Consider the following 26,057-nt stretch of genomic DNA (forward strand, 5'->3'; position numbering starts at 1 on the left):
TGTTTTATCTATTGTCGAACAAGAGTCATGTCACAACGGCACAATGAGATTTAGTGTGTGTTGTTGGTGTTGCTGTTGCCGTTGCCGTTGCAGTGCCTAGTTGCAGCAACAATGGTGCGGCAGAGCAAATCAGCGACATGATTCGATATTTAGATATGCGCGCTAAGAAATATGAGCCGCTAACAACACGGCAACAGCAACAGCAACAGCAACAGCAACAACAATAGCAATAACAACAAAAGATGCTGCCGCGTTGTTGTCTGCTGTCTGCATGTAATTGCCAAGTTTGTTGCTTAAGTCTTTTGTTTTGGACAACGACAACAACAGCAGCAGCTACAACAAGCAGGCATATCGATAGCCCAAAGAGTTGCATTTAAATTTGATTTATACACACTCGAGCCGCATATAATTGGGCAGAGTCGCGCCGCGCTGTCTGTGCGGTAAGTCTGCACTAATAATTGGCCCCCAAAAATGGGCAGCTCGGATCATATTTATTGTGGGCAGAGGCAGAGCTTGTGCACATACAGTTGCCGTATAGTGGTCCAACATCTTTTTTACTGTTATTCCAGGTGTTAATTGTACGCCTGGAGCAGCGCAAGTGAAACGTGTCCCCGGGACGTGCGCTGGCCACGATCTGGCCATAAAACGCTAATGAAACGCTTGGGCCAATTGCAGAGGCTGCCGTGCGGCATTTTAACTAGATCTAGAGCAGGCGCGGCAAGCGTTTATAAACATAATTAAGTTGAAATCATAAAAAAGCGCCTCCAGACACATACACGCATGCGTGTAGGCAGCAGCAACAGCAGCAGCAATAGCAACATCAGTAGTCGACGCAGCCGAACGCCAACGACTTCCACTTCGGAACGGGGCAACTCCGTTTAACAAGTCAGTCGCGCAGACCGCAGGCAATGCTCGGGCGACCAATCAGCGACTGGCTAAAGAGCACCGAGCGAAGAGAGAAACCGGTTGACATGCTAAGAGAGCGCGCGCGCCGAGCTGACAAAGCTCGGAGTGAACGTGCCCAGCGGCAATGCCAGACGCCGTCAGCAGTAGTTCCCAATCAGTCGCAACTTGACGCCTGAAGCGCACGCAAGCAGCGAGCGGAAGTCTACGTCGTCTACGTACAAGACAAGATCTCGATATCGAACTCGAATTCGAGCTCGAACAGTGGCCAGCTTTGGCGTACGCCGGTTCGTAAATATCAGTGCTGCTGCAGCTGGTGGTGGTTTGGCTGCCGAACTGTTGCCGCTGCTAGTTACTCTCTTAGCAAACGCTCTCGCGTGAGTTGCTCCGCCCCGTGTGGTGGCTGCTGCTGTTGCTACTGCTGCAGGCTAACCGAACGCCGCAGGACACGCTTAATAGCAACGTATTTAGTCGACCGTCGTGCTTTGAGCAGTAAAGAGCACTTTTGCAGCGATGCAAACGGTAAACCCTAAATGCCATTTGGATTATGTGTGTGTGCGATTGGGACTGTGTGTCTGTGTGTTTGTGTGTGATCAACAACAACAACAACAATGATAATCAATGAAAATGATGTGAAAGTGTTAAATGTGTTACAATTAAATTGAATTGCTTGCTGATTACAACAAATGATGGCAAAGCAGAAAGCCAACAAGTAATCATCACAATATCAATAGCAACAAATACAATAATAACAACAAAAACAACAACAGCATCAGCACAATTGACAGCGGCTGTGTCTGGCTGTGTGTGTGTGCGTGTGTGCATGTGTAATTCATATAAATTTATTTTTTTTTTCAACTGTCGATTTAACTTAACATAAATCAAAGCTTCGAAAGTCTTCGGCTCAGCGTGTGATTCTCAGTGCGAAATAAATATTATAACGGAAATAGCGCTCAATTACTCGTACAATACGCATACGAACTACATATGGACATACATACACACGCTCACAAACATACATACAATAAATTTGTTAATAAAAGCACTAAAGTAAAAGTGCAAACAATGCGAATGGGAATGCGAATGCGAATGTGTTCCTTGCCCTCCGTCAGAGTCCACAATAGCCGCAAACGCAACGGTTTCATTGATAACGCAGACTCAGAGCTACACACACACACACACACAAGCACACACACTCGCGCACACACAAAGACACGCACCCGCGCACCCGTAAAGGCAAACGAAGTGGAATCGAAACACGAGTGAAAGAAAGCAAATAGAAGCACAATAAATAACTACGAATACACAGAAACATACATAGCTGCACATAGGATGTGTAAATAGCGCATAATGCACGATAACAACAACAATTCCACTATGCGAGTGATAATACAGAGAGGCAGAATGTGAGAGAGACAGAGGTCAGAGTGGGAGAGAACTGAACGGGGGCAATGCTTGCATTTGGATGAGCTTACCATAAGCAAGAGAGCAGGCAGCCAGAGGGCGAAACAGAACGTGCCAGAGCTTTCATAACTGTAACTAAGTACTATGCCAGGCGCTGCTTATATAATGAGCTGATAGCAAACATTCGCAGCGACAATCAGCTGAACTACTATAGTATAAGAGAGCAGTTGTCATGTGTACTGCTATGCTTATGCTGTCTTCTAGTATTTGAGTCTTTAGTTTTCAGTTCATTTCCATAAAATTGCATACTCTATGTTTCAGTTGTCATATTTGATTTCCCTCTCATTGCAACTTCAATTGCGCCAATTGCCAAGTGCACCCTTTGGTCCACTTCCGGTCGTGCCTGCTGCCTGGCTGGCTGCCGTTGCAGCTCTCACACAGCGGCCTCTATGCACAAATTCGACTCAAAGTCAACGACTTCCGTTCGCCGAGGGCAGGGCGAGAGGCGAGAGGCGAGAGGGTGAGAGGGCAAGGAGCGGCATATGGAAGCGTAGCAAATTACTTAATTAAATGGACAATTAACACCCGATCAACATCGTGTGCTTGCCGCTGGAACGGGGGGAAATGGCACAGGTCAAGTCAAGAGGCAGCCCAAACAGAGGCGGGGGCAGCAACAGGGGGCAGCGTGAGTAATGTGGGCAAGAGCTAAAATATCTGTAAATTAATATGCGCACAAGATGCAAATTGCTTGTGGCCAAAGACACCGCAACAGCAGCAGCAGCAGCAGCAACAGCATCAGTTTGCAACTTGCAACTGCAACAGCAGCAGCGGCAGCAGAAACAGTGTTAAATTAACATAAATTGAATTGCATTTGCATTTGCTGCACGTTGAGCCGCTTTGCGGTTGTTGCGGTTGGCCTGGCAAATGCAACTGTTGCTGCCAGCACTTGTTGCAGCACCAGCAGCAGCAGCAACAACAAATGCGTGTCAATTAGCGTTGATGATGCGTGCTTAAAAGCAATGAGAAATGGATTTTACAGGCACTTGCCACAAGTAGTAGTGTTTCGATTCCATTTTGTTTGACAATTGCCTTAACAACAGCAACAACAGCAGCAGCAACAATACTAATAGCAATATCAATAACTACAGCAGCAACAATAACAACGTCATATCAAGTGGAAGTGTAAAGTGTATAGAAAACGAATGAGAGTTAAATCAAATATATATGCAACAACACAACAGCAACAACTGCTGTAATAATAATAAAAGTTCGTGATAACAACATTAACAACAAAACGAAACGAAACAAAAAATGCGCTGACACAGCGACAACAATACGCAAATAGTTGTTTATATCCAGAATTCATACATATGATATACATACATATATATATTTACAACAAATAGTTATCTTGGCAATGGGCTAATTAATGGCCAATCTGAGTGCGTTAGTTAGTGCGTTAGTCAACAACAACATAAACAACAACAACAACAATTATAATAACAAACAACCAGCAGCAAGGAACTAAACTGCGGGCCAGCATCGTCTGCAGCAGCAGGCGGCAAACACGTTCAAAAACGCGCACAGAATGTACAAAATGTTTAGAAAACATTTTCGCCGAAAATCAACAACGACAACGACAACAACAACAACTGCGATAGCACCAGCAGCAACAACAACAACAATATCGACAACAACAACAACAGCGAGAGAATCAACAATGTCTGCAGCGAGGCAAAGGCAACGACAACGGCTGCGTTCGCTGATCGACGATTGCCGATCATTAAAGTCTGCCTGCAACTTAATTGCTTTAATTTTAATATTGTTAGTCCATAAGGTAAGCAAAGCCCCTACCCAACAACAACCCCTGCAAAAAGCGTTCACATGCAAAAAACACACACAGAAAAGAACCAGAAACAAAGAAATAAAGAGTAAAACAAAAATTTAGTCTAAATATGCGGGTGTTGCTGTGCCCCAATGTTGATTTCTCGTTAGCCAAATTGAAGTTGATTCAACTTTTGGCTCAAATTGCGCCCAAGGCAATAAGAAGATGTGTGTATGTGTGTGTGTGTGTGTGCTTGCTGTGTGGGAACTGATCGATGAGGGTGCTGAAGAATAGTAGAATTGCAAACATGACGAAGGCGACGAAACGAGCTATTGGCTATTGGCTGATATATGTATGTAGTATCAGCCATAATCAGAATGTAGAATATACCCAAGAACTATCTCACTCTGATAAGCATGACATAGTTTATAGTGGCAGATCATCTAATCAACTCGTAAATAGCATAAGCTTGAAGCCATTCATAAATTTGGCTCACCTTAGAGTCTTCATCAAATTCGAATCGAATGAATGGCCAAGCTTAGAGTATGTTTATTTTCATGTTTATTTTTAGATAAAAATATTCTTTCTTCATCAGATAGTTTACTTATATCACTTCCAAGTTCAATAACCCAAAAAACAGTTAATTAAAGCTAAAAAAAATATACCTTAAACTGTCCTAAAACGCTCTCTCTCTCTCTCTCTTTCTCTCTCTCTCTCTCTCTATATATATATATATATATATTTACCCTATATATGCGTATATAGTTTCTGTTTACTCCATTTGCATGTCCATATACAGATTTTATTTTGTGTTTATTCACCACTTCGCATTCAGCTCCATAAAACTAATTAAGTTTTATCTAGAATTAGTTTTATTGCTTTTACTACTGCTCTAAAGCCATCAAAGCTGAATTCAATCAGACTGAGAAATTGTTGCTTTAGAGCAATATAAGAGGGACTACTCTATTTCAATATAAATTGAAATGTAATACAGGGAACGCGCACGATAGTTATCAACAATGAGTAATGATTGTAAGCCTGGATTTACATTACGTTTTCTCGCTTGGGTATTTATGATACTCGGAACTATTTAGGCAAAAAGTAACATGTATCTATCAAAGCATCAAAGCATCGCTGGGTACTCGAAAATGTGTTGGCCTTGCCGCTGGTCCAGCTGGTTCCCACAGCAATCGCAGCATCCGCAGCGGCAGCCTCAGCAGCGGCAACGGTAGTCGTTGCCCACAAAATTTTTATTTAGGGGCGTAGACATCATAAAGTGTTATACAAAGTGCCTAAACATGTATTGAGATGCCAGCGCAGATGCCTGCGAGGCAATTAAACAGAACGAACGGTCCGAAGATACATAAAATTAATCGCGCTGCCTGCGATCAAGAATATATATGTATGTATATATATATGCTATGTTTGTATATACATACATAAAGACAAACAACAATTTGATTAATACGCGACCAGCCGCAGCTTCAGCCATTAGAATGCCCAGGCCTAAGCCACAGCGCAGGGCTATCAAATTGATTATACACATTTATCTGAGTCTCCAACAACAGCAACAGCAGCCGCAGCAGCAACAGCAGCCGCAGCAGCAACAGCAGCCGCAGCAGCAACAGCAGCTCTTGAGTGCATTGATTTCGGTTAAGACTGGCGATAAAAGTCGTCGTCAGATGAGAAATGGCCTTCTAAATGGGCATGGTTTAGCTCAACATTGTTATGCCCGCTCAGAAACTGAAAAGAGTCTATTCGGTTTTCTGTAATGCTCGCATAATTAGTTATGAATAATTCTTATTAATATAAATCATAATTTGAAGTGTTTGACTGCGATATTTTTAGGACATGAATGGAATATCGCATAGATATACAAGATTTGTATATATATTGTAGGATCAAATATAGTTATATTTCTTGTGGTAGATAGTAAGATAAGAAATGAGTATTGAGATTGTTTTGCAATTGCTGATATGCAAACGTAAAGACAAGCACATTTAGGAGTAAAGTTGATAGATAAACTTCTCCTGATCTATCAAAAATATATACATATGAATAAAAACTAGAAAATTTCATTCATTATTATAGATTCAAGTTTCCCTAAAAACTGGATATCTCATGAATTTCGCCCGTTCCGAGCGGGTATTATCTAGTCAATGCTTACTACCTTTACTATTTAGTAATTAATTAAGCAATGGAAAAGTGAAATATTTTGTAGCTGGGCTTAGTCGGTTGCTTCCAGGAAACGAGAAACGAGAGAGAAACGAGGCTGCTGTGATTGCGGTTCAGCGAGTGTCACTGATCCGTGATCCGTGATCAGTGATCAGTGATCAGTGATCATGGGGCGTATTAACCCAGTTATAAGCGTACAGGAATCGGCTTGTACCGCCGAGCAAAATCCGCCACATAAGGCCTGACATTTATTGATCATAAGCTGCGTATTAAACTGGCAGTCGGCGGCAACTGTTGAAGATATTCATAAAGATATATATGTATATACGAGTGTATATATAGGTGTTTTTGCCTTCTTCTTGCCATTCGAAAGTCCCACAAAATGAGTTGGCGAATTGAGCATTCAGCTCCCACGATCGTTTTGTTTGTACAACTTGTTGTTGTTGTTGTTGTTGTCACTGCTGCTGTTGCTGTTGTTGTTGTTTATCGCAACGCTTAAGGCATTAACAAAACGTTCCGCACTGCAGTTGCTGGGCTCATTAGGGCGAAAATTATTGTTACAGGCGCCAGTTGATGAAAATATAATTACGTGATCTTCATTAAACAGATGCATTAAACTTAATATGTTTATAAATTTAGCACAAGGCTTCAACTGCAGGACAAAAATACTTAATTATTACAATTCGAGCATGAGATTTGTAACATTTAATGAGAGACAGTTGACTCTTCTGTTCGACTTCTTGAATTGAATGAACAGCTTGATAAAGCTGAGTTAATTTTGTTGTTGGTCTATTGCTATAATACCTTTATTGTCTCTTATTTCCGTTGAATTTATAAACATAGCTTAAATTAAGTTTGTATTCATTCCTCTTTTACAAAATATTTGCATCAATCTGGCAACTCCCTTTATGCATACTGTCTGTACATACTCTACAAAGTCTGTATGAGTCATATTCCAAAATTCTTGAGTCGAAAAATTTTTCAATCATATTATATCTATCATATAAATCACATACAAAAATCATAAGAATTCATTTGATTCAGTATAAAAATATAGTCTTCATAATACCTTTTATTAAAGATATTATAAAGCTTTCAGAAGATTTTGCACTCAAGAAGAAAATTGTATAAGTTTCAGGTGGTCTATAATATTATACACACTCTATAAATTTATAGTTTTATAGATAGAATTTTTTTTTTTTTTTTTTTTTTTATAATATACATTATAATATTATGATATACATTAAAGTAAAGCCACTATAACTAAGCAATCAGAGGCTGATCGCATTCCACTCTACCTATTGAGCTTCTATTTATAGTGACTTTGTCATATTTATTCGGTATTTATATTTATTTTTACAAATTCCTAAAATTTATATTTATTTGTTGAATCAATTTGATGACCTTTTTCTGATATTTGGCGCCGCGTTACGAATCGTTTGAGGCATTTCATGGGCATTATCTAATCGAATTGATTACGTGAAAAGTTTGTATCAAATATTAGCGCTTGATTGCGAGAATCAGAAATTGTGGCAGCTGTGGCAGCTGCACTTGCCGCGTCTGTGGCATGAATGAAAATGCAGGCTCAACAGTGAGCAAGAGAAGCAGAGAGAGAGAGAGAGAGATGCAGAGAGGGAGAGAAATGTGATAAATAAATAAGTAAGCAGGCAAACCGGTTCACAGCACAGATCCGATCAAGAATCCAATCAACTTGCCGCTGGGGCACTGACCAAATGCTTGCAGCACAATGCGGCAAACAAAAGGCAAAACTGAGATCCGATGGCTGAGAACTGGCCAAGACTGTGGCAAGTGGCAAGCATTGACTGTGCATTGATTGATCTATGGGTTGATCAACAATGCGCGTTCGCCTGCTCCGACAACTTCAACTTGAATAACAACAACAACAACAACGACAACAACAACAACAACGACAACGTCAGCCAACTCTCAAGTGCAACTTAAAGATTCTTCTTTTTGTTCAATATGTGCCGCACAGGTGCACATGGCCAAGAAGTGCGTCCGTCCAAACGGGCCAACTGCCGTTAGCCCGGTGCCAGCGCACAGACTGCGACAGAGGACAGCGACAGAGCTCGAGCTAAATTGCAATTTATTTCTAATAAACTTATCAACGCTGCCAGCTACCAAGTGCGAGGCGCACGAAGCCCAACAATAAATTTCGTGAAATATGAAACCATAAAAGTTGCCAACTAAAAACTTTTCATTAGCATATTTTTCGCTCGGACTTTGTAATGAACCCTAAACTACAAACTTGATGGCCATGGTCGCGAAAGAAAACAGAGACAGAGAGAGAAAGAGAAAGAGAGAGGGAGAGAGACAGCGAGAGAGGTAGTGCAGGGGAGAGTGAGAGCAAGTCTTAAATTATGAGCAAACATTATGTGGAAATAGATAAATTTTATGTGCAATTTCTTGGCCGATCTAATGCGTTATTAATTTTATGGCAAATGCGCTTATCGATAGGCTCTTGATTTGCAATGCTACCAGTTAGCCAGTTAGCCCGTTGGCCAGTTAGCCATTTAGCCAGCTAGGCAGTTAACAAGTTGGCCAGCTAGGCAGTTAGCCAACTCCAGCTGTTATGGCCAACAAAAGGCATTCTAAATTGTATAAGCTGGCTGGATATCTCGTTTGATTAAGTGAGCCACAACCACAAAGCGCTTTGTGTTTGAAAATATTTCTCATTATTTTCATGTTTCATTTGGCCGGCAGATTTATCAGACTTCATTCCCGTTTCCAATCTACGTCTGGCGCTCCTTTCATTTGACTACGAATTCCTATACAACAAGAAAAACTATATTTATAAATATATATATATATGTATGTATATATATAGATATGTGCATGTTTTCATCCATTTTGAATTTCTTTCTCGTGTTTTTTAATTAAAACCTCTACCGTAGCCCAATCAGAGCGCCCTAGGTGGCTTATTAGTTTTTACAACAAGCGAACGTAGCAACGACGGTGTTGAGCATATTATTTGATATTGGGTACGGTTAGTGCTAGATAGGCGAGCTCCAATGAGGGAAAGGGGCATGGCAGGGGCAGGGTTTAACCTTTCGAAGAGCCAGACGGGGACTTATTTCGGTCTTGTACGCTTATTTAGCTTATGGCTTCGTTATGGGCCGTGATTGATTTGAACGATTCGAAATTTGTGTTTACATGTTTCTTTTTTTGTTGTATTTTATTTTCATTTTTGATTTTTTCTTTTTTTTTTTTTTTTTGGCTGCGGCTTATTGCTGATGATGTACCTTTCGATTTTTACAGATATCCGCAGCTGGTAACTTCGAGCTGGAAATATTAGAAATCTCAAATACGAATAGCCATCTACTAAGCGGCTACTGCTGCGGCATGCCCTCGGAGCTGCGAGCCACGAAGACAACGGGTAAGTTACGCCCAAATCGAGTATAACTGATTAAAATAACCATATGATTGTTACTATATGTGTTATATGTGTGTGTATATGCATATATGAGTTACATAACTGACACATATTTTAATCTGACTCAATTTTGGTTCGTTTCCAAATGTTTTTATCGCATACAAAAATGACTTTCATGAAGCTCAAGGTCAAATTTTTGCGAGGGTTTTTTATTTTAGAATACAAAGTTTTGGTTTTTTATCACTTAGTATTTCAGAAGTGTTATTTTATTGTTTCTTCAGACTTTCTCTTTTAATCTCTTAATTTTGTATGAGCAGTTTGAGAACAATTTGAGTCTTTATTTCTAACCCAGATTTATGCGTTATAAATATGCCGAAAGTCTAAATTGCTCAAGGTCTGTGGCTTAGCTACCGAGAGCTTTACAATTTATTATTTCTAGATCATTTCATAGGAGATATTTCAGTTTACGCTTCGGTTAGATTATTTCCTTAACAAAACTGGTTTAGCATAGTCTGATCTTAATTGAAGCTTAGGTGTTTAATTATCTAAACTAAATGAAATATCTGCCATAGCAGAAATATTAATTAAAGTTATAGTACTGGAATTGGATAGAATATATAATTAATATAAAATGTATTTTTAGACTTAAGTCTCCCTCCTTTTATATACAGATATTTTCAAGTTCCGTCTCAATTACTTGATGCTTATCTACCCCATTTTCGAATATCTTTTGCAGGTTGCTCGCCCTGCACAACGGCATTTCGGCTGTGCCTAAAGGAGTATCAGACGACGGAACAGGGCGTCAGCATATCGACGGGTTGTTCGTTTGGCAACTCCACCACGAAGATACTCGGCGGCTCCAGCTTTGTGCTCAGTGATCCGGGCGTGGGTGCCATTGTGCTGCCCTTCACATTTCGTTGGACGGTAAGTTGTTGTTGCTCTACTGCTGCTTCTTTTTCTTCTGCTAGTTGGTTTAGGCAGCGAAACGGAACGAAAGCTCTCTTTGCTCCCACTGTTCCTTCGCTTCATAACAAAAACAAAACCAAAACGCACACTTTTGGCACGAGCTAGCGCATTGATAGGGCTGCGGGGGTGTTCCGCATGGAGCACACAGATGCGAGACGTGGGACGAGAGACGTCATCGCGGAATTTCTAGCGATAAGCCCGAGCGCTGGCAACCGCAACCGACGCGACGCGGCAGGCAGCAACTGCAGCAGTGATAAGCGCCGCTCGGTAGTCTATTGCTCTAACGATCTACGGAGAATGTATCGCAGTTTCCGGTCTCAGCTCAGCGACCAAGAGAAAAGAGAACAAAAACCCCAGAAAGATATATTATTGAGCCGCTTGCGTGGGCTGTCCACTTGGCTAGAAGTAGGGTTATTATCTTACAGCAGTCGAAAGCATAAACATTCAAGTCATGTTCAGACTTAAAGCTCTAGCAAATACATATGTATATACATGGATATATAGATACGTACGTAGCCTATACTTATGTATCTGTGGCAAATAAATCACCGACTGCTGCCACTAAAAAGCCGCTTACTCAGTTACTCTGGTAGCCGCATATATAAAAAGCAATTAAAAATTATGTTTTATGTTTTTCCTTTTAGTTTTTTGGTTTGCTATATATATGTATGTTATTGTTGTTACTTTAAGCCTCTTTCCGTGCGCCCTCGTCTCGGATTCTGGGTCTGGCATTAATTAAGTGCGCATAATGCGGGCTTATGACTGCTAAAATGTGGCATATTTCGACTGTTCTGCTTGCGTCGCGCTATAAAACATAAGCCAAGTCAACGCCACCAAATGTAACCTGGGATGGGGCGCGGTTGCCAGTTCAACTTATGCCGTGTTCGGCAGGTCGAAAGGGGTATATTAGCTAAAGTTTGATAGACAATAATCATTTGACTGGGGTTTGATGGCTTTGATAAGGCTAACAATCATAACTGAAGTCCAAGTTCAAGCCTTTGCCTTCAATGAACTCGTTACAGTTTTGGAGTAACTGCTAGAGTTTTGGAGTTTCTGCTATAACTTTAGTTACGCATTAGTTTGTCACTTTGCACAAGTTTTTCTGGTCACAGGGTATTTCTCAGTCGCCTATACCCAAGTGTAATGCTCTGGTTTTAATGCCAGTCTCGCCTAGTCGTTTCTTATTCTCGTATACGCCTTGTCTTAAACAAAAAAAAAAAAAAAAAAAAACAAAAAACGGCAATGTTTTGGTAATGTACAAACACAAAACTAACTTGGTTAACAATTACACGCCTTCCTCGACACTGCCAACTAATTCTGCTGATGGCCATAAGCCAAATGCTGACGGCAACGGCAACGGCGACGACTGCGACGCTAACGTCGGCAGCGACGTCGGCATGCGCATGCGCCGCGCCGTTTACATTAAGCGACTGTGGGCCAGGGAGCTGCCGGCGCGCATGCGTCAGAGCCGGGTCTGTGTGGACTCAGCGTGGACCGAGGACTGGGGGTCTGTTCTGGAGCTGGGGCCTGAGTCCGACTCGAGTCTGAATCTAAGTCTGACTCTGTGCCGGCGCAGTGTCGTGGTCGTGGCCTGAAGTGCGGACAACCTGTTTCGTGGGAACATTACCTTGTCGCGCTTGTCGCTTGGCCGATGGCGATACGTTACGCTTCGCTATGGTTTCGCTTTAATCTTGCCCTGGCTGCCTGCCTGCCTGCCTCACATGTGCATATATACATATATACATACATACATATATATATTTGTTGGTTGTGGTGTGCCTTATGCGCGACTCAAACGAAACCTGGCAAATGTTTGCCCTGGCGTCGGCATTGGCAAATTCTGCATACAACGGCAATATTTGCTGACTGAAATCTCAAGAAGCCTTTCACAAAATCACGAAATCTTCAAAATACAACAACAACTGCGGCAGCAGCAACAAAATCCAAAAAAAAATATCAAGCTGCCAATATAAGCGAGTTGTTACTTTTGTTGTTGTTGTTGTCTCTCTGATGTTGGATGCGTCGCAATTGTCCCACTTTTTATTGAATGACTTTTTTTTCGGTTGGCTGTCTTATTTGTTAGCGGGGGTCTTCGACTGGGTTGATTGAGTGAATGGCACGTTAAAACTTATAAACATGACTTATGAAATACTTCAAGCACTTGTTCCAAGTGAAGCAGCAGCTACAACATCATCAGTAGTTCCCCTTCTTGCGCACATCCGCCCCCCTCCCTCCCACTCACTCCATGGCTTCAATGTAACTGTCAAATACTAAGCCCCAACAGGCCCATCGAACTCTTTGAACACATGAACATACACACACACACACACACATACATATATACACTACTATGAATTTCACTTGACAATATTTTCAACTCTTTTGTTGGAGTGCGCGTGCGCAATCATCCAAAATTCTCAAGTGGAATTTGCTGCTCTTGCTCCACTTTTAAATATACATATATGTATGTACATACATAGATACATATACATATGTACACTTTATTTATGTATATACATATACATATATTTTTGTCCAGCTGAATGGCATTCCCATAGCTGCACTGCCCCCACATGCTGCTATATTTGGAGTCTCACAACTGAGTAAGAATAAGAAATAGGAAACCAACTCGAAAGCTTTCTGTACGTAAATGGTCCAATGTCATTGATAAAGAGAAAAGAAGAGGTAACGAAAAATGGATAGATGAAAGTGGGTAGGTTATTTGTCTAGCTCAGCTGTTTGTTGGTCTTCTCGGCTGCCAAGTATGGTCAGCTTCTTGACAGTTTGTAAACATTTCAGTGGCCAATTGAAAGCTCAATGATGCTGACTTGTTTGCTACTTGATTTTGGCCACAATCGATCAAAGCCTTAAGTGAAACTGTTTATTTGCATGCCCATAGAATTATCAATACTTGAGATAACTATTTATTAAATTGGATACATTTACAGATATATACATATGTTTTGGAAATATATATTAAACTGAAAATGTTGATGGGTTCCATTGTAATAATGGAAGGAATTTCATAGAAGGAGAATAATATTAATGGATTACCTCAAACTTGTATATGCCATATAAAAGCTGTATATCAAATTGAGTTATTCTAGCACTTGGAAAGGATATAATTAAGAAGGAAGAGAATTCTTAGAGCATATTATAATATGAACAAGGATATGTTTAAACCTTTGCTATAAAAAGGTTTCAATCTAGGATTCTTTCTATATGTTCCTTATATCTATAGGTCTTCCGCAACAAAGCATGTAGAGTCTTGCTTTATAGTTGTATTCGCTTGCTTTGTATGTCACTTGGCTATCAGATCACTCAATATATGTATGCCTATAGTTTGCGCTCGTATTGGCGCGTGTCTGTTGTCAGTTTTTCTGCATGGTGAAATCCGAAACCAATTCAACGCCATTTTCAATTGAAAAACTTCCGCTGGCCATGCGTCTAGATTTTTTTTTTTGTGGCATGCGCTCGCCCGGAAGAGCGAGATGTGCAATGATGACAGCGGAAAATTGAATGGAAATTCGAGCAGCCACACACAATTGACAAACTGACAAACTGTGTCAAGTTGCAGCAGCGACGATAGCTGGACGGTTTTGTAATTAGCCAATGTCTGCTTTGGACTGATTTAGTGTCGCGACTGATTTAGTGTCGGCAACCCACCCAGTCGCCGCCTTCGCCACTGCCACCGCCGGCTGTCGCCTCCTTCGATCACTAAATGAGCATTTCCTGGCATCCAGCGGCGCAGACGACAGCCTTCGTCGTAGTAGTAGACGTTTAATTGCTTTTTGTGCCACGAGAAATCTTCTCAGTGCCACAGATCTACGGCTCCACAGCTCCACAGTTCCACAGCTGCCCAGTTGGCAATTACAACAACGCAGAATGGCGAGTCTTCAACTTTTATGCGCGCATGCAGAAAAAAGCAAAAAATTTGTTTTCTTTGGCCAATTGCACTCAATCGCTTGCAGTGTAGATCTGAGATGAGCGCGTGACACGAACATTATCTTGATCTTGATCTTGATCTTGAATTACAAAATGAGAGCATGCTGTAAAAATGCAAATGCGAATTAAAATATATATAATATTAAAAAATGTTAATTTTATTTACCACTTTTTTTGTAATCACAACTTTTTGATTACATTTTTGAAAAACATTTATTTTTATAGTTGAGTAAAAATAAATAAATTAAATAAATTAAAAGAAAATAATTAATAAAAAACCAATACAATTTTAATAAGTTAATTATTTTTCTACACAAATAATTTAAACAACTTTAATTTTGATTTATTATTAAATTTTTATTTTTGGCAAATTTTTGTATTATTATTTTTCATTAATTTTTTGGATGTTGCAACTTATTTATTAGTGATTTCTTTTTTTTATTCTTATTTTATTTTATTTCCTATAATCTATTTATTAAATCAAACACTTCATATTGGATCTCACGCGTGTCACGAGAGTAAATCACGACACGCAATCAGCTCCAATACGCCACGCCATGCACTCATTGGCCAAGTTTAGAAAGTTTTTGTTGCTATTTGTTGTTGCTATTTGTTGTTCGTATTCTGCGTGAAATTAAAGTGTTTGTTTGTGCATTTGGCTTTGTTTTGTCCGTCTGCTCGTTTGTTTGTTCGCCTTTTTAGTCGCTGTCTTCATTTGCATCTGCAGATTAAACTGTCCATTAGCGTCAACACTGAGCCGAGACGAATGCTGCCTCCGCCATTCCCGCACCGCCCCTGCCGTCCGTCGTCCCCCGCTCTTTCGAATTAATGTTGCAATTGCTAAACTCTTCTTCTTCTTCTTCTTGTTTTCTTACCCATTTTGTTGCGCATTGTTCAATTACAGAAGTCGTTTACGCTGATACTCCAGGCGTTGGACATGTACAACACATCCTATCCAGGTAAGTGCGGTGGCAATTGCAATTGCAGCTTGTTGTACGTGCCTGTTGCTGCTGTTGTTGTTGTTGCTGCTGCTGCTGTTGTTGTTGTTGGTCGTGTGTTGTGCACAGCATTTGGCTTAATTAGCACAGCACCAGCACCAGCACCAGTAGCCCAATAACAATAAGAGACAGCCACAGCCATGGCAGCAACTGTTGCCAATTGCGCGCAAAATGTTGTCAGCCATGTCTAAAGCTTTGCCTTCTCAACTCCAATCTACCCGAATCCTGGCCAACTATTGTGGAACGCCAACGTTGATGCCACCATCGTCGTCCAACAATTGTCATTGGTATGCAACAAAACAACAACAACAACAACAACCAAACCCAAACGAACACAATGCCAAAATGCAGATGCGGAAAGGTTAATTGAAGAAACATCATACTCGGGCGTGATACTGCCGTCGCCAGAGTGGAAGACTTTGGACCATATTGGCCGCAACGCGCGCATCACCTACCGCGTCCGGGTGCAATGCGCCGTTACCTACTACAACACGACCTGCACGACCTTCTGCCGTCCGCGCGACGATCAGTTTGGACACTACGCCTGCGGCTCGGAGGGTCAGAAGCTCTGCCTCAATGGCTGGCAGGGCGTCAACTGTGAGAAGGCCATTTGCAAGCCCGGCTGTGATCCCATACACGGCAAATGTGATCGACCCGGTGAATGCGAGTAAGTACATCAACATTGTAATTAGCTCTATAAGCTACCCCTCTCTCTCTCTGTTCTCTCTCTCTTAACGATGTGATTATGACACTTTTTTCTTATTTTTGCAACTGCGTCGTGTGTCGAACAACTTTGGGGCGCCTTAATGGCCGGGCCATCTGCCCCTTGGGGCAGATTGCTAGCTATGTTGATGCCGATGTTGATGTTGACCAGCCATAGACGTAGACACAGACACAGTTATAATGGCTGCTTTTCTTTTTATAGCACAATTAACTGCAGAGAAATGGGGGTTCTTTGGGTGATGTATTTTAGTTTTTTGTTTTTTGTAACACTCCCAACGGATGTGTAAATAGTTGTCAAGCTCCATGTACCACATTCATAGTTGGGAAAGTTTCTTATGCATCGATTACAGCAATGCGAATCGACCTGACAGACCTGAGAAATGGACTTTAGCACAGCTTTAACGAACTGTAACGGAAAGTACGGTAGAGCACTGAGATTGAAATGGGAAATCAGTTTAAATTGTTCTCGAAGCTGAACAATGTTAGAAATCTAGAAACGAAATGAAACAAATTAAAAAGAAAATTAAAATAAATTAAGTACCAATTTCATATAAAATCGAATACAGAAGAAAGATGTTTCACAAGTTCTCAGTTCCCTGCAATTGTTATCAGATCTATAGATTAAATTTTATATAACAGGAACCCAATTGTCGCCATTGTATCGATATCGTTTCTCTATAACAAACAGAGATTGGGGTAATATTTTTCTATTATATATTATTATCGTTAATTTGGACTTGGATCGATAAGTTATCGATATATAAGCCACATAGCCTATCCAACTGGAATATACTCAAATTGGCAGCGCAGTAAACCGAACGACCTCAGTTTCGCAGAATGCTTTTTAAGGCACTCGGGCACTGCTGTGATCCATAATAAAATCTGGCTAGCTATCGCTATGAAGTTGTAAGCAGCTATAATCTGCAATCAAGAGCCATCGATGTTGCACTTTCCACAGCAATTCTCAATCCATAGCTGCGGCGCTTTCAAGCACTGCCACAGACTATGGCCGCAACCTCTTAGCTCTTCTGGCTGCTAATCAAACACCCGCACGATGGCCAATGCTACATGGTGCCTCTCTTCCGTCCTCTCTCTCTCTCTCTCTCTCTCTGACTATGCCCTGGGTCTGATCGCCAAGTGAATGGTCATGCCCGCTGCCAGAACACAACATGAACGGCTGCCAGACTGGCAGGAGCAGAGCGCTTTAGCTGGAGCTTGCTGAGCAGTTGCATCCGCAGGCGGCAGCAGCACGAAAAAACGTTTGTGGAATTGTTGTTGTTGTTGCTGCTGCTGTTGTTGTGGTTGTTGTTGCCGTTGTTAATGTTCGAGCGTAACACAGAATACGTGAGCCAGCGGTCATGATTGCATTTCTCAGCGAACAGCCACAGTCGCTCGTCAGTCAGCCCCTTTAGCCCTCACCCCGTCCGTCCGCCACTCTCCTCTACCTCTAGCCGGAGCACCGAGACCGCCTTGGCATTGGGTCCTGGCGCGCTGATTCTAAATAGCAATAATTAGCGTGGCCTAGAAACCATCAAAAACCAGTCAAATGTTGCAACAACTTGCAGCAGATTTCCAGCGCTAACTCCACAGATTTTTCGCACAGCCTCGCGAACAACCAACGATCGAGAATCGCCGACCGACAGCCAGACAACAACAATTATAAGCAAGAAGAAAAATTACTTTGCTGTTTGCACGTTGCTGGCCCATTTGCGCTCGCCGCACTGCAATAGATTCGTTTACAGATAACAACAGGCTGCTGTTTTAATGAAATCATAAATTATAGACATCGAACAGCGTTCGGCTTGGGCCCGGACCCAGCCAGCGTTCAGCTCATTGCCGTACCCGGCTATCTCCGGCCACGTCATGCCCGGCTTGTAGAGTTAGCACCTCTACTGACGGCCGGCCGTTGGCGGTTGGCGGTTGGCAGTTGGTGGTTGGCGGTTTGGTGGTTCCAGTCTCGATAACTCGATGGCCAGGCAATTTAACTCTGATCCCTGCACTTTGGCGTGTTGCGGCGATAAAATCGCAGCATCAGCGGCAACACAAATTCATTTGGCTAGTGGAAATGGCCTTTTCCTAGCATTTATTGCTGCTCCAGCCAAGGCCAAAGTTCAAAATGACCCAATTCACTGATTACAAAGACTTGACATGCGTTCCCATGCAAATTGACACATAACTTGAAGGAACTGGCAGAAACAGATGAGGCCGACTTTTAGCTGGAGAAGCAGAGCAAGAAAATTCAGCGAGGCAACCCGAAGTGAAAGATACTGCTAGGCGTAGCTAGATAAAAAATAATCAAAATTATTATACCTGATCAGAGACCATCACCAAACTAGAAAAAAATATAATTGAATAGATCTCACATCAAGTCCGTCAACATCTCAGCCTGGTTTAAGATTATTAAAGCTATGGAAAATGGGACCACTTGATGATCTCCCTTGATAATTCACATTTAGTTAGGCATCATCTCAGTTAGGTCTAAAATGATCCAGAAGATCTCATTTGATAATTCACATTGAATCAGACATCATCACAGTTTTAGCCTTGAATCAAATCCCTTATTCAATTACTGGCAACAATTTTACATTTAAGCTCATCAAGTTGATTTTCATGGAACATTCATGTTGCATATAGATCATACCCTTTACATGACTAATTTGCAAATGATAATCACAAACATTGCTTTCCCACCGTTCCGAACAGATGTCGACCCGGCTGGCGTGGTCCATTGTGCAACGAGTGCATGGTCTATCCGGGCTGCAAGCACGGCTCCTGCAATGGCAGCGCCTGGAAGTGCGTATGCGATACGAACTGGGGTGGCATATTATGCGATCAAGGTAAGTGACCCTAGGTGACTCCTAGCCAGGCAATTACCAGGCAGCCCAGGCAGCACACCTGGTCCATTGGCATAGCCAATGACATTGATAGCATCGATGTGTCGATGCATCGATGCATCGATGGCTCGATGGTTGGCTGTGGCATATTTTAAGCGTATCGCTTGGTTTTTCTTTTTCTTTTCTTCGCACAGATTTAAATTACTGTGGCACCCATGAACCCTGCAAGCATGGCGGCACCTGCGAGAACACCGCACCGGATCAGTATCGCTGCACATGCGCCGAGGGGCTGTCCGGCGAGCAGTGTGAAATTGTGGAGCATCCATGCGCTACACAGCCCTGTCGCAATGGCGGCACTTGCACGCTCAAGGTAAGCCCTCGATTTATAGATACGTATTTCTACAGTGCCATAAAATAATTTAATATGCCGCTGGCTTTCGCCATGGCACTGTTGCTCATCTACTACAACAACGACAACAACAACAACAACTGTTCTACTCTTTGCAGCTAACGAATGCGACCAGGCAGCCGCCAACATATCGCGCAATGCGTGGCATGAGCTCCTCCATGGGCAAGCCGATAAGTCGTCGCAATTCAATACGCAGCCTGGTAGGCCTCTTCCCGGAGGCGCAGAATGCCAGCAGCACAGCCAGCAGCAGCAGCAGCAACATCTCCAGCAGCAGCAGCAATGGAAATGACTCGCAGCAGCAGCAGCAGCAGCAACAGTTGCCGCCTCTGGCCGCAGAGTTTACTTGCGGCTGTGTGGCCGGCTGGACGGGACCGACATGTGAAATAAGTGAGTTTTGATTTAATTTTTCGCATTTGCCAGCGGGCTGCAGCACGCGATTAGCCACAGTCAGAGCCAGAGCCAGAGCCAGAGTAGGAGCCAGAGCCAGAGCTCCATTCCACTCGATCATGCAATTGAGCACACACGCATTTGACTGTAGCGAAATGAAATGAAACGTAGCACGCACGCAGAGGCTCGCTGGTGTTGTTATTGTTGTTGTTGCTCTGGTGGTCTGGCAAATTTGATTTTGCATTCCAATTGGAGCACGACCGAAACACACATTCACCATTTCAGCCATTTCAGCCATTTCAGCCATTTCGATTGGGCAGTGCAATAAGCCGTAAGCTAATTAAGTTGCCGCTCTAAAATCAAAAGACTTAGGCAAAAAACTTGCTGCGAGCAAACTATGCCGTGAGACAGTTGAGGCAACAGACAAACACACAAATATGCTAAAATATTGATACGCAACTGTAAAGAGCTGACCCAGCCACTGCCAAGGGTCAGCCGAAATATTTGGGCTGCTCTTATCTAACCTTATTTATCAGCAAACAAACAAATGAGTTGCGTGCTGGCTGCAGCGTCTTCCACGGCGATTTCTGGCTAGCGATAAGCCGTGCACGCAGCTACCAATCCGCACGTCAGTTTTTTTTTTTTGGTCGCTGGTTCAACGACTCGACGGGGCTCAGCCAGTGTTCAGGCCACCTGCTTGACAAGGGCCTGGGCCGCATCGAGTCGAACGGGCTGAACAACAAAATCAACACATTTGCACTTGAGCCTCGAATGCCACTTGACCAAACGTTGACTCACTTCACCCCCTTCTGTCTCTCTCTCTCTCTCTCTCGCGCGCTCTCTGCAGATATCGACGAGTGTGCTGGAGGTCCCTGCGAGCATGGTGGCACTTGCGTCGATCTAATCGGCGGCTTTCGCTGCGAGTGTCCGCCCGAGTGGCGCGGCGATGTCTGTCAAATGGATGTGAATGAATGCGAGGCATCCTATGCGGCTGCCCTGCCAGCCAATGCACTGCTGACCACCACGGCCAGCGCCATTATTGGCAGCAATCTGAGCAGCTCGGCCGCTCTGCTGGCGGCATTGACCAGCGCCGTGGCCGCTTCCAACTCGGTGGCCACGCACGGGCCCTGCATCAATGCGCGCGAATGCCTCAATCTGCCCGGTTCGTTCTCGTGCCTGTGCCTGGAGGGCTGGGGCGGCGCCACCTGTGCCGAGAATCTGGACGACTGTGTGGGCCAGTGCAAGAACGGCGCCAGCTGCATTGATCTGGTCAACGACTACCGTTGCGCCTGCGCCGCCGGCTACACGGGCCGCGACTGCGAGACGGACATCGACGAGTGCGCCAACTCGCCCTGCCGCAACGGGGGCGAGTGCGTGGACATGATTGGCAAATTCAACTGCATCTGCCCGCTGGGCTACTCGGGCAGCCTGTGCGAGGAGGCCAAGGATCACTGCACGCCCTCGCCCTGCCTGCAGGGCCGCTGCCTAAACACGCCCGGCAGCTACTACTGCCACTGTCCGCCAGATCGTGCGGGCAAACACTGCGAGCAGCTGCGTCCCCTCTGCTCGCAGCCGCCCTGCAATGGTAAGCATTAACCAGCCTCTAAAGCGCCCTAAGCCTAATTCACTGCTGTCTGTCAAACGCAGAGGGCTGTTTCGCCAATGTCAGCACTGTGGCGACGACGACGATAACCAAGACGACGAAGACGAAGACGACAACGCCCGGCGGTCAGCCCTGCAGCGGGCATGGCAGCTGCGAGATGAGCGACGTGGGCACCTTCTGCAAATGTCATGTGGGCCACACCGGCACCTTCTGTGAGCACAGTAAGTAATTCCCGCACACACACATACACACACGCGAGCACACACACATACACATACAGCAAGCGAAACAGAAACAGCAAACTCATTAACTTTCTGCAGATCTCAACGAATGCTCACCGAATCCTTGTCGAAACGCTGGAATTTGCCTTGACGGTGACGGCGACTTTACATGCGAGTGCATGTCGGGCTGGACAGGTGAGTCGCTGTGCGGTGCAGCCGCTGCTTAAGTGAACGTCAAAACCGGGGCGCAACAAGTGCTGCCAAATTGGAGTCGAGCACTCGCAAATTGCCAATACACTATCCTTGAATCAGGAGCTCAATTGAGCTGTGAATATTTATATAACTGTATAGCTCGTCAGCTAATTTCCTTAATAATCAATTCTTGACAATAAATACTAGTTAGTTGGGCATATGAAAGGGTAGCATATATATATTTATATAACTGTAAAACTCTTCAGCCAATTTCTTCAAAAATTGATTTTAAACTTCTTTGTGAAGGAAAATGCTAGTTAGCTACAGAAATATGAGATATGATTGCTGAAAGGTTTACTACCATCTCAAGGTCATCATCCTACAACATAATACATACATAAATGTATATATATATATACATATATTGATCTTATGCCAGCATATTTCGAAATTGATTTAAGGCTTTCCTTTCCTTTTAGCACTTAATGTCAATTAGCTGAGCATTAGGTTGGCCATGCAGCCAACTGCTGCACGTAGTCCATATGCCTTGTGTGAGTGTATGAAAACCTGATATAAGCTGACTGTCTGACTGGAGCATTATCAACGCTTTAGGAGCTTTAAATGAGCGCGAGACGAGAGCTGAGCACGTTAAGTGAGCTGCACACACGTTCGCACACACACATACACACACACACACATACACACACTCACACACATACAGTTGAATTGTCGGTCGCATTTATTTGAACATTGAAAGTCGGCAGTCATTACAGCTTCAATTTGTGGCGAATGTAACAAACTGTGAGCGGCAATAATCTGCGCATTGGTCTCAGCGCTGCCCCATGTGGCAGAGCCGTGGGGCATAGCCATACTTTCATGTGCACGTGTGTGCGTGCATGTGTGTGTGTGTGTGCTTGTGTTACATCCACCCAGGCAGGCGTCTCACAACGTATTTTGCATGATTTATGTTTGTTTTCGATATGCGATTTGCATATTTCACGCGTTTCGCTGTTTTGTCACAGATTCATGGTTCGCGCTGCAGATACATTTGTAGCCACAATACATCGATCTATGTCGGCACACTTTTACTTTTCAATTTGAGAATTAGGCATAGCCTTGAATCAGCCACGGTTAGCGCGCTCATTTGATCAACATCCTGTCATAGTTTCTATTTTTTGTTCAAGTTCGTTGCCTAAGTCTTTTGCTCTACTCTCTCTCTCTCCCTCTCTCTTTAATAGGCAAGCGCTGTTCGGAGCGCGCCACGGTCTGCTATGCGGGCCAGTGTCAAAATGGCGGCACCTGCATGCCAGGCGCCCCGGACAAGGCGCTGCAGCCGCACTGCCGCTGCGCGCCCGGCTGGACGGGCCTGTTCTGCGCGGAGGCCATCGACCAGTGCCGCGGCCAGCCCTGCCACAACGGCGGCACTTGCGAGTCGGGCGCCGGCTGGTTTCGCTGCCTGTGCGCCCAGGGCTTCTCGGGACCCGACTGCCGCATCAACGTGAACGAGTGCTCGCCGCAGCCCTGCCAGGGCGGCGCCACCTGCATCGATGGCATTGGCGGCTACACGTGCATCTGTCCGCCTGGACGCCACGGACTGCGCTGCGAGATATGTGAGTGTACATGAAGCAGAAGAGAAGTATTAACCGCTTGACTAACTGTGCTCTCTCTCCCAACAGTGCTTTCGGATCCGAAGTCGGCGTGCCTGAATGCCAGCAACACCATCTCTCCATATATGGCGCTCAATCAGAGCCAAAGCTGGCTGGACGTTGCCTTGAGCGGGCGCAGCGAGGAGGATGAGCACTGCAATGCCTGCGTCTGTGAGAATGGCACCTCGCGCTGCACGAATCTCTGGTGCGGATTGCCCAACTGCTTCAAGCTGGATCCCCTGTCCAAGTCCTCCAACCTATCCGGCGTCTGCAAGCAGCACGAGGTGTGTGTCCCAGCCCTGGGCGAGACCTGTCTGTCGCCGCCGTGCACCGTGCGCGGCGACTGTCGCGCCCTGGAGCCATCACGGCGAGTGGCACCGCCTCGTCTGCCAGCCAAGGCTAGCTGCTGGCCCAACCAGGCGCTGGTCAACGAGAACTGCGCACGACTCACGATATTGTTGGACTTGGAGCGCGTGGGTAAAGGCGCCACCATAGAGGGCCTGTGCTCCCTGGTGCGCGTGCTGCTGGCGGCGCGCCTGATCAAGCAGCCGCAGATGAGTCCATCGGGCCTCGTCGAGGAGGAGGGCATGCTGATGGTGCTGTGTGACCTGAAGACGGGCACCAACGACACCATCGAGCTGACAGTGGTAAGTGCGAGTGACGAGCGTGTAGTTCCATCTCTCAGCATCTCTATAATCTATCCCATTCCTCTTCTGCTTCTGCAGTCATCCAGCAAACTCAACGATCAGCAGCTGCCCGTGGCGGTGTCTCTGCTGGGCGAGCTGCTCAGCTCGCGTCAACTCAGTGGCATTCAGCGGCGCAATGAGCTGCAGCTGCAGCACGCCAAGCTGGCGGTTCTCACCTCCATACTGGAGGTCAAGCTGGAGACGGCGCGCGTGGCCGATGGGAACAGCCACAGCCTGCTCATTGGCGTGCTCTGCGGCATCTTCATTGTGCTGGTGGGCTTCTCCATATTCATCACGTTGTATTGGAAGCAGCGTCTGGCCTATCGCAGCAGCTCGGGCATGAATCTGACGCCGCCCATGGATGCACTGCGTCACGAGGAGGAGAAATCCAATAACTTGCAGAACGAGGAGAATCTGCGACGCTATACGAATCCCCTCAAAGGCAGCACCTCCTCGCTGCGTGCCGGCACTGGCATGGAGCTCAGCCTGAATCCGGCGCCCGAGCTGGCGGCAACGGCGGCCAGCAGCTCGGCCCTGCACAGGTCGCAGCCCCTGTTTCCGCCCTGCGACTTCGAGCGCGAGCTGGACGTGAGCACGGGCCTGAAGCAGGCGCACAAGCGCAGCTCCCAGATCCTGCTGCAGAAGACGCAGAATTTGGATATGAAGAAGAACACGGTCGGCTCGCTGGAGAGTCCGCGCAAGGACTTTGGCAAGCGCTCGATCAACTGCAAGTCGCTGCCGCCGCCAGCGAGCGACGAAAGCGGCGATGTGCTAACCACTGTGGTGGTTTAGCTCCACAGCGATCTCAGCCACCAGCGAACCTCCACACCGAGGCCCATTTCCGCTTAAAGTTCCTGGCATTTAGCATGGCAACTTCCGCTTAATGTGCAGCCAGCCATTGCCACCGCACGGGCGCGACTTCCAAGTGCATTAGTAGTATAATTAGCCTAAGGTTAATTAGTTAGTTAGTTAGTTAGCTAGTTGGTTAGTTAGCTAAGTTAAGCTAGTTAGTTTGGCTGCGTAGTTAGCATTTTGTGTTGCATTCTCTGTTAGTGTAATTTCAAATTCTTCTCTCCAACGCTAAGCAACATCCTACACAGTGTGATATTTAGAATAACCCAGAAGCGCATATACTCCTATATATGTAAGTATGTAGTGTATATGCAGTGTATAAACATTCTCTGATGGCCAAGCACAGCCTGTACATAGCCTAGCTCTAAGGGCCCCAGCGTGGCAGTCGATCGATCGATCGAGCGGCATATACATACATATGCTCGTATGCATCTATAGCTCTTAAGTTGTACATAATTGTAAAGTTGTAGTAGTTACCGTTATTGTATTTTGTCTAATTGAGATATATATATACCTTAACCATAGGCTGCAGCAACTTCGACTTAGACTTAACCGCAATCAAGAATCAACCACAAATTGTTAATATCTTTCGCAATTAATAATCCGTGTGTATGTATATGCTTAAGTAAGGTTTTAACAAATTCATTCGCATACAGTATGTATTATAATATATAGTAATATTTATTTATTATTCTAATTTAGCGCCAGTGCACTCTGTAAGCAGTTACTTTTGATCTAGCAGCAATAAAGCAATATCAACAATAACGATAAAAACTTTAAACCAATCGAAGTCTCTATGAAGTTGGCAATGGAATATCCATTAGATAGGTGAGGTAAAATATAATGGGGTGAGTTGAGATGAATGCAGGAGAAAGATGGCATTAAATATTTATA

General features: G+C 44.4%; 1 protein-coding gene across 4 annotated transcripts; it reads left to right on the top strand.

Annotated features, from left to right (window-relative positions):
- Positions 1-1,057: 1,057 nt before the first annotated feature.
- LOC6574880 (protein serrate) lies at positions 1,058-26,057 on the top strand. Of its 4 annotated transcripts, none has more exons than XM_032733651.2 (15): positions 1,058-1,190; positions 3,456-4,144; positions 9,587-9,704; positions 10,438-10,625; positions 15,517-15,571; positions 15,962-16,277; positions 19,037-19,170; positions 19,362-19,537; positions 19,675-19,963; positions 20,811-21,548; positions 21,611-21,787; positions 21,887-21,982; positions 23,218-23,589; positions 23,656-24,272; positions 24,351-26,057. In XM_032733651.2, exons 2-15 carry the CDS (start codon positions 3,896-3,898, stop codon positions 25,101-25,103), a joined length of 4,278 nt encoding a protein of 1,425 aa, XP_032589542.1. In that variant the 5' UTR covers positions 1,058-1,190; positions 3,456-3,895; the 3' UTR covers positions 25,104-26,057. The 4 variants fall into 4 exon arrangements, with proteins under 4 accessions (XP_032589542.1, XP_002000908.3, XP_032589541.1 ...); XM_002000872.4 differs by having other exon boundaries at positions 3,714-4,144; XM_032733650.2 differs by lacking the exon at positions 1,058-1,190 and adding an exon at positions 1,208-1,425.

Source organism: Drosophila mojavensis, unplaced genomic scaffold, assembly GCF_018153725.1.
Source record: "Drosophila mojavensis isolate 15081-1352.22 unplaced genomic scaffold, ASM1815372v1 contig_231, whole genome shotgun sequence".
In the NCBI taxonomy this organism is placed as follows: domain Eukaryota; kingdom Metazoa; phylum Arthropoda; class Insecta; order Diptera; family Drosophilidae; genus Drosophila; species Drosophila mojavensis.

Coding starts and splice junctions, on each gene's coding strand:
- LOC6574880 (XM_032733651.2), top strand. CDS start 3,896: ATGTACAAAATGTTTAGAAAACATTTTCGCCGAAAATCAACAACGACA. Junction 21,788..21,886: donor CGGCACCTTCTGTGAGCACA/GTAAGTAATTCC, acceptor AACTTTCTGCAG/ATCTCAACGAATGCTCACCG. Junction 24,273..24,350: donor ACACCATCGAGCTGACAGTG/GTAAGTGCGAGT, acceptor CTGCTTCTGCAG/TCATCCAGCAAACTCAACGA.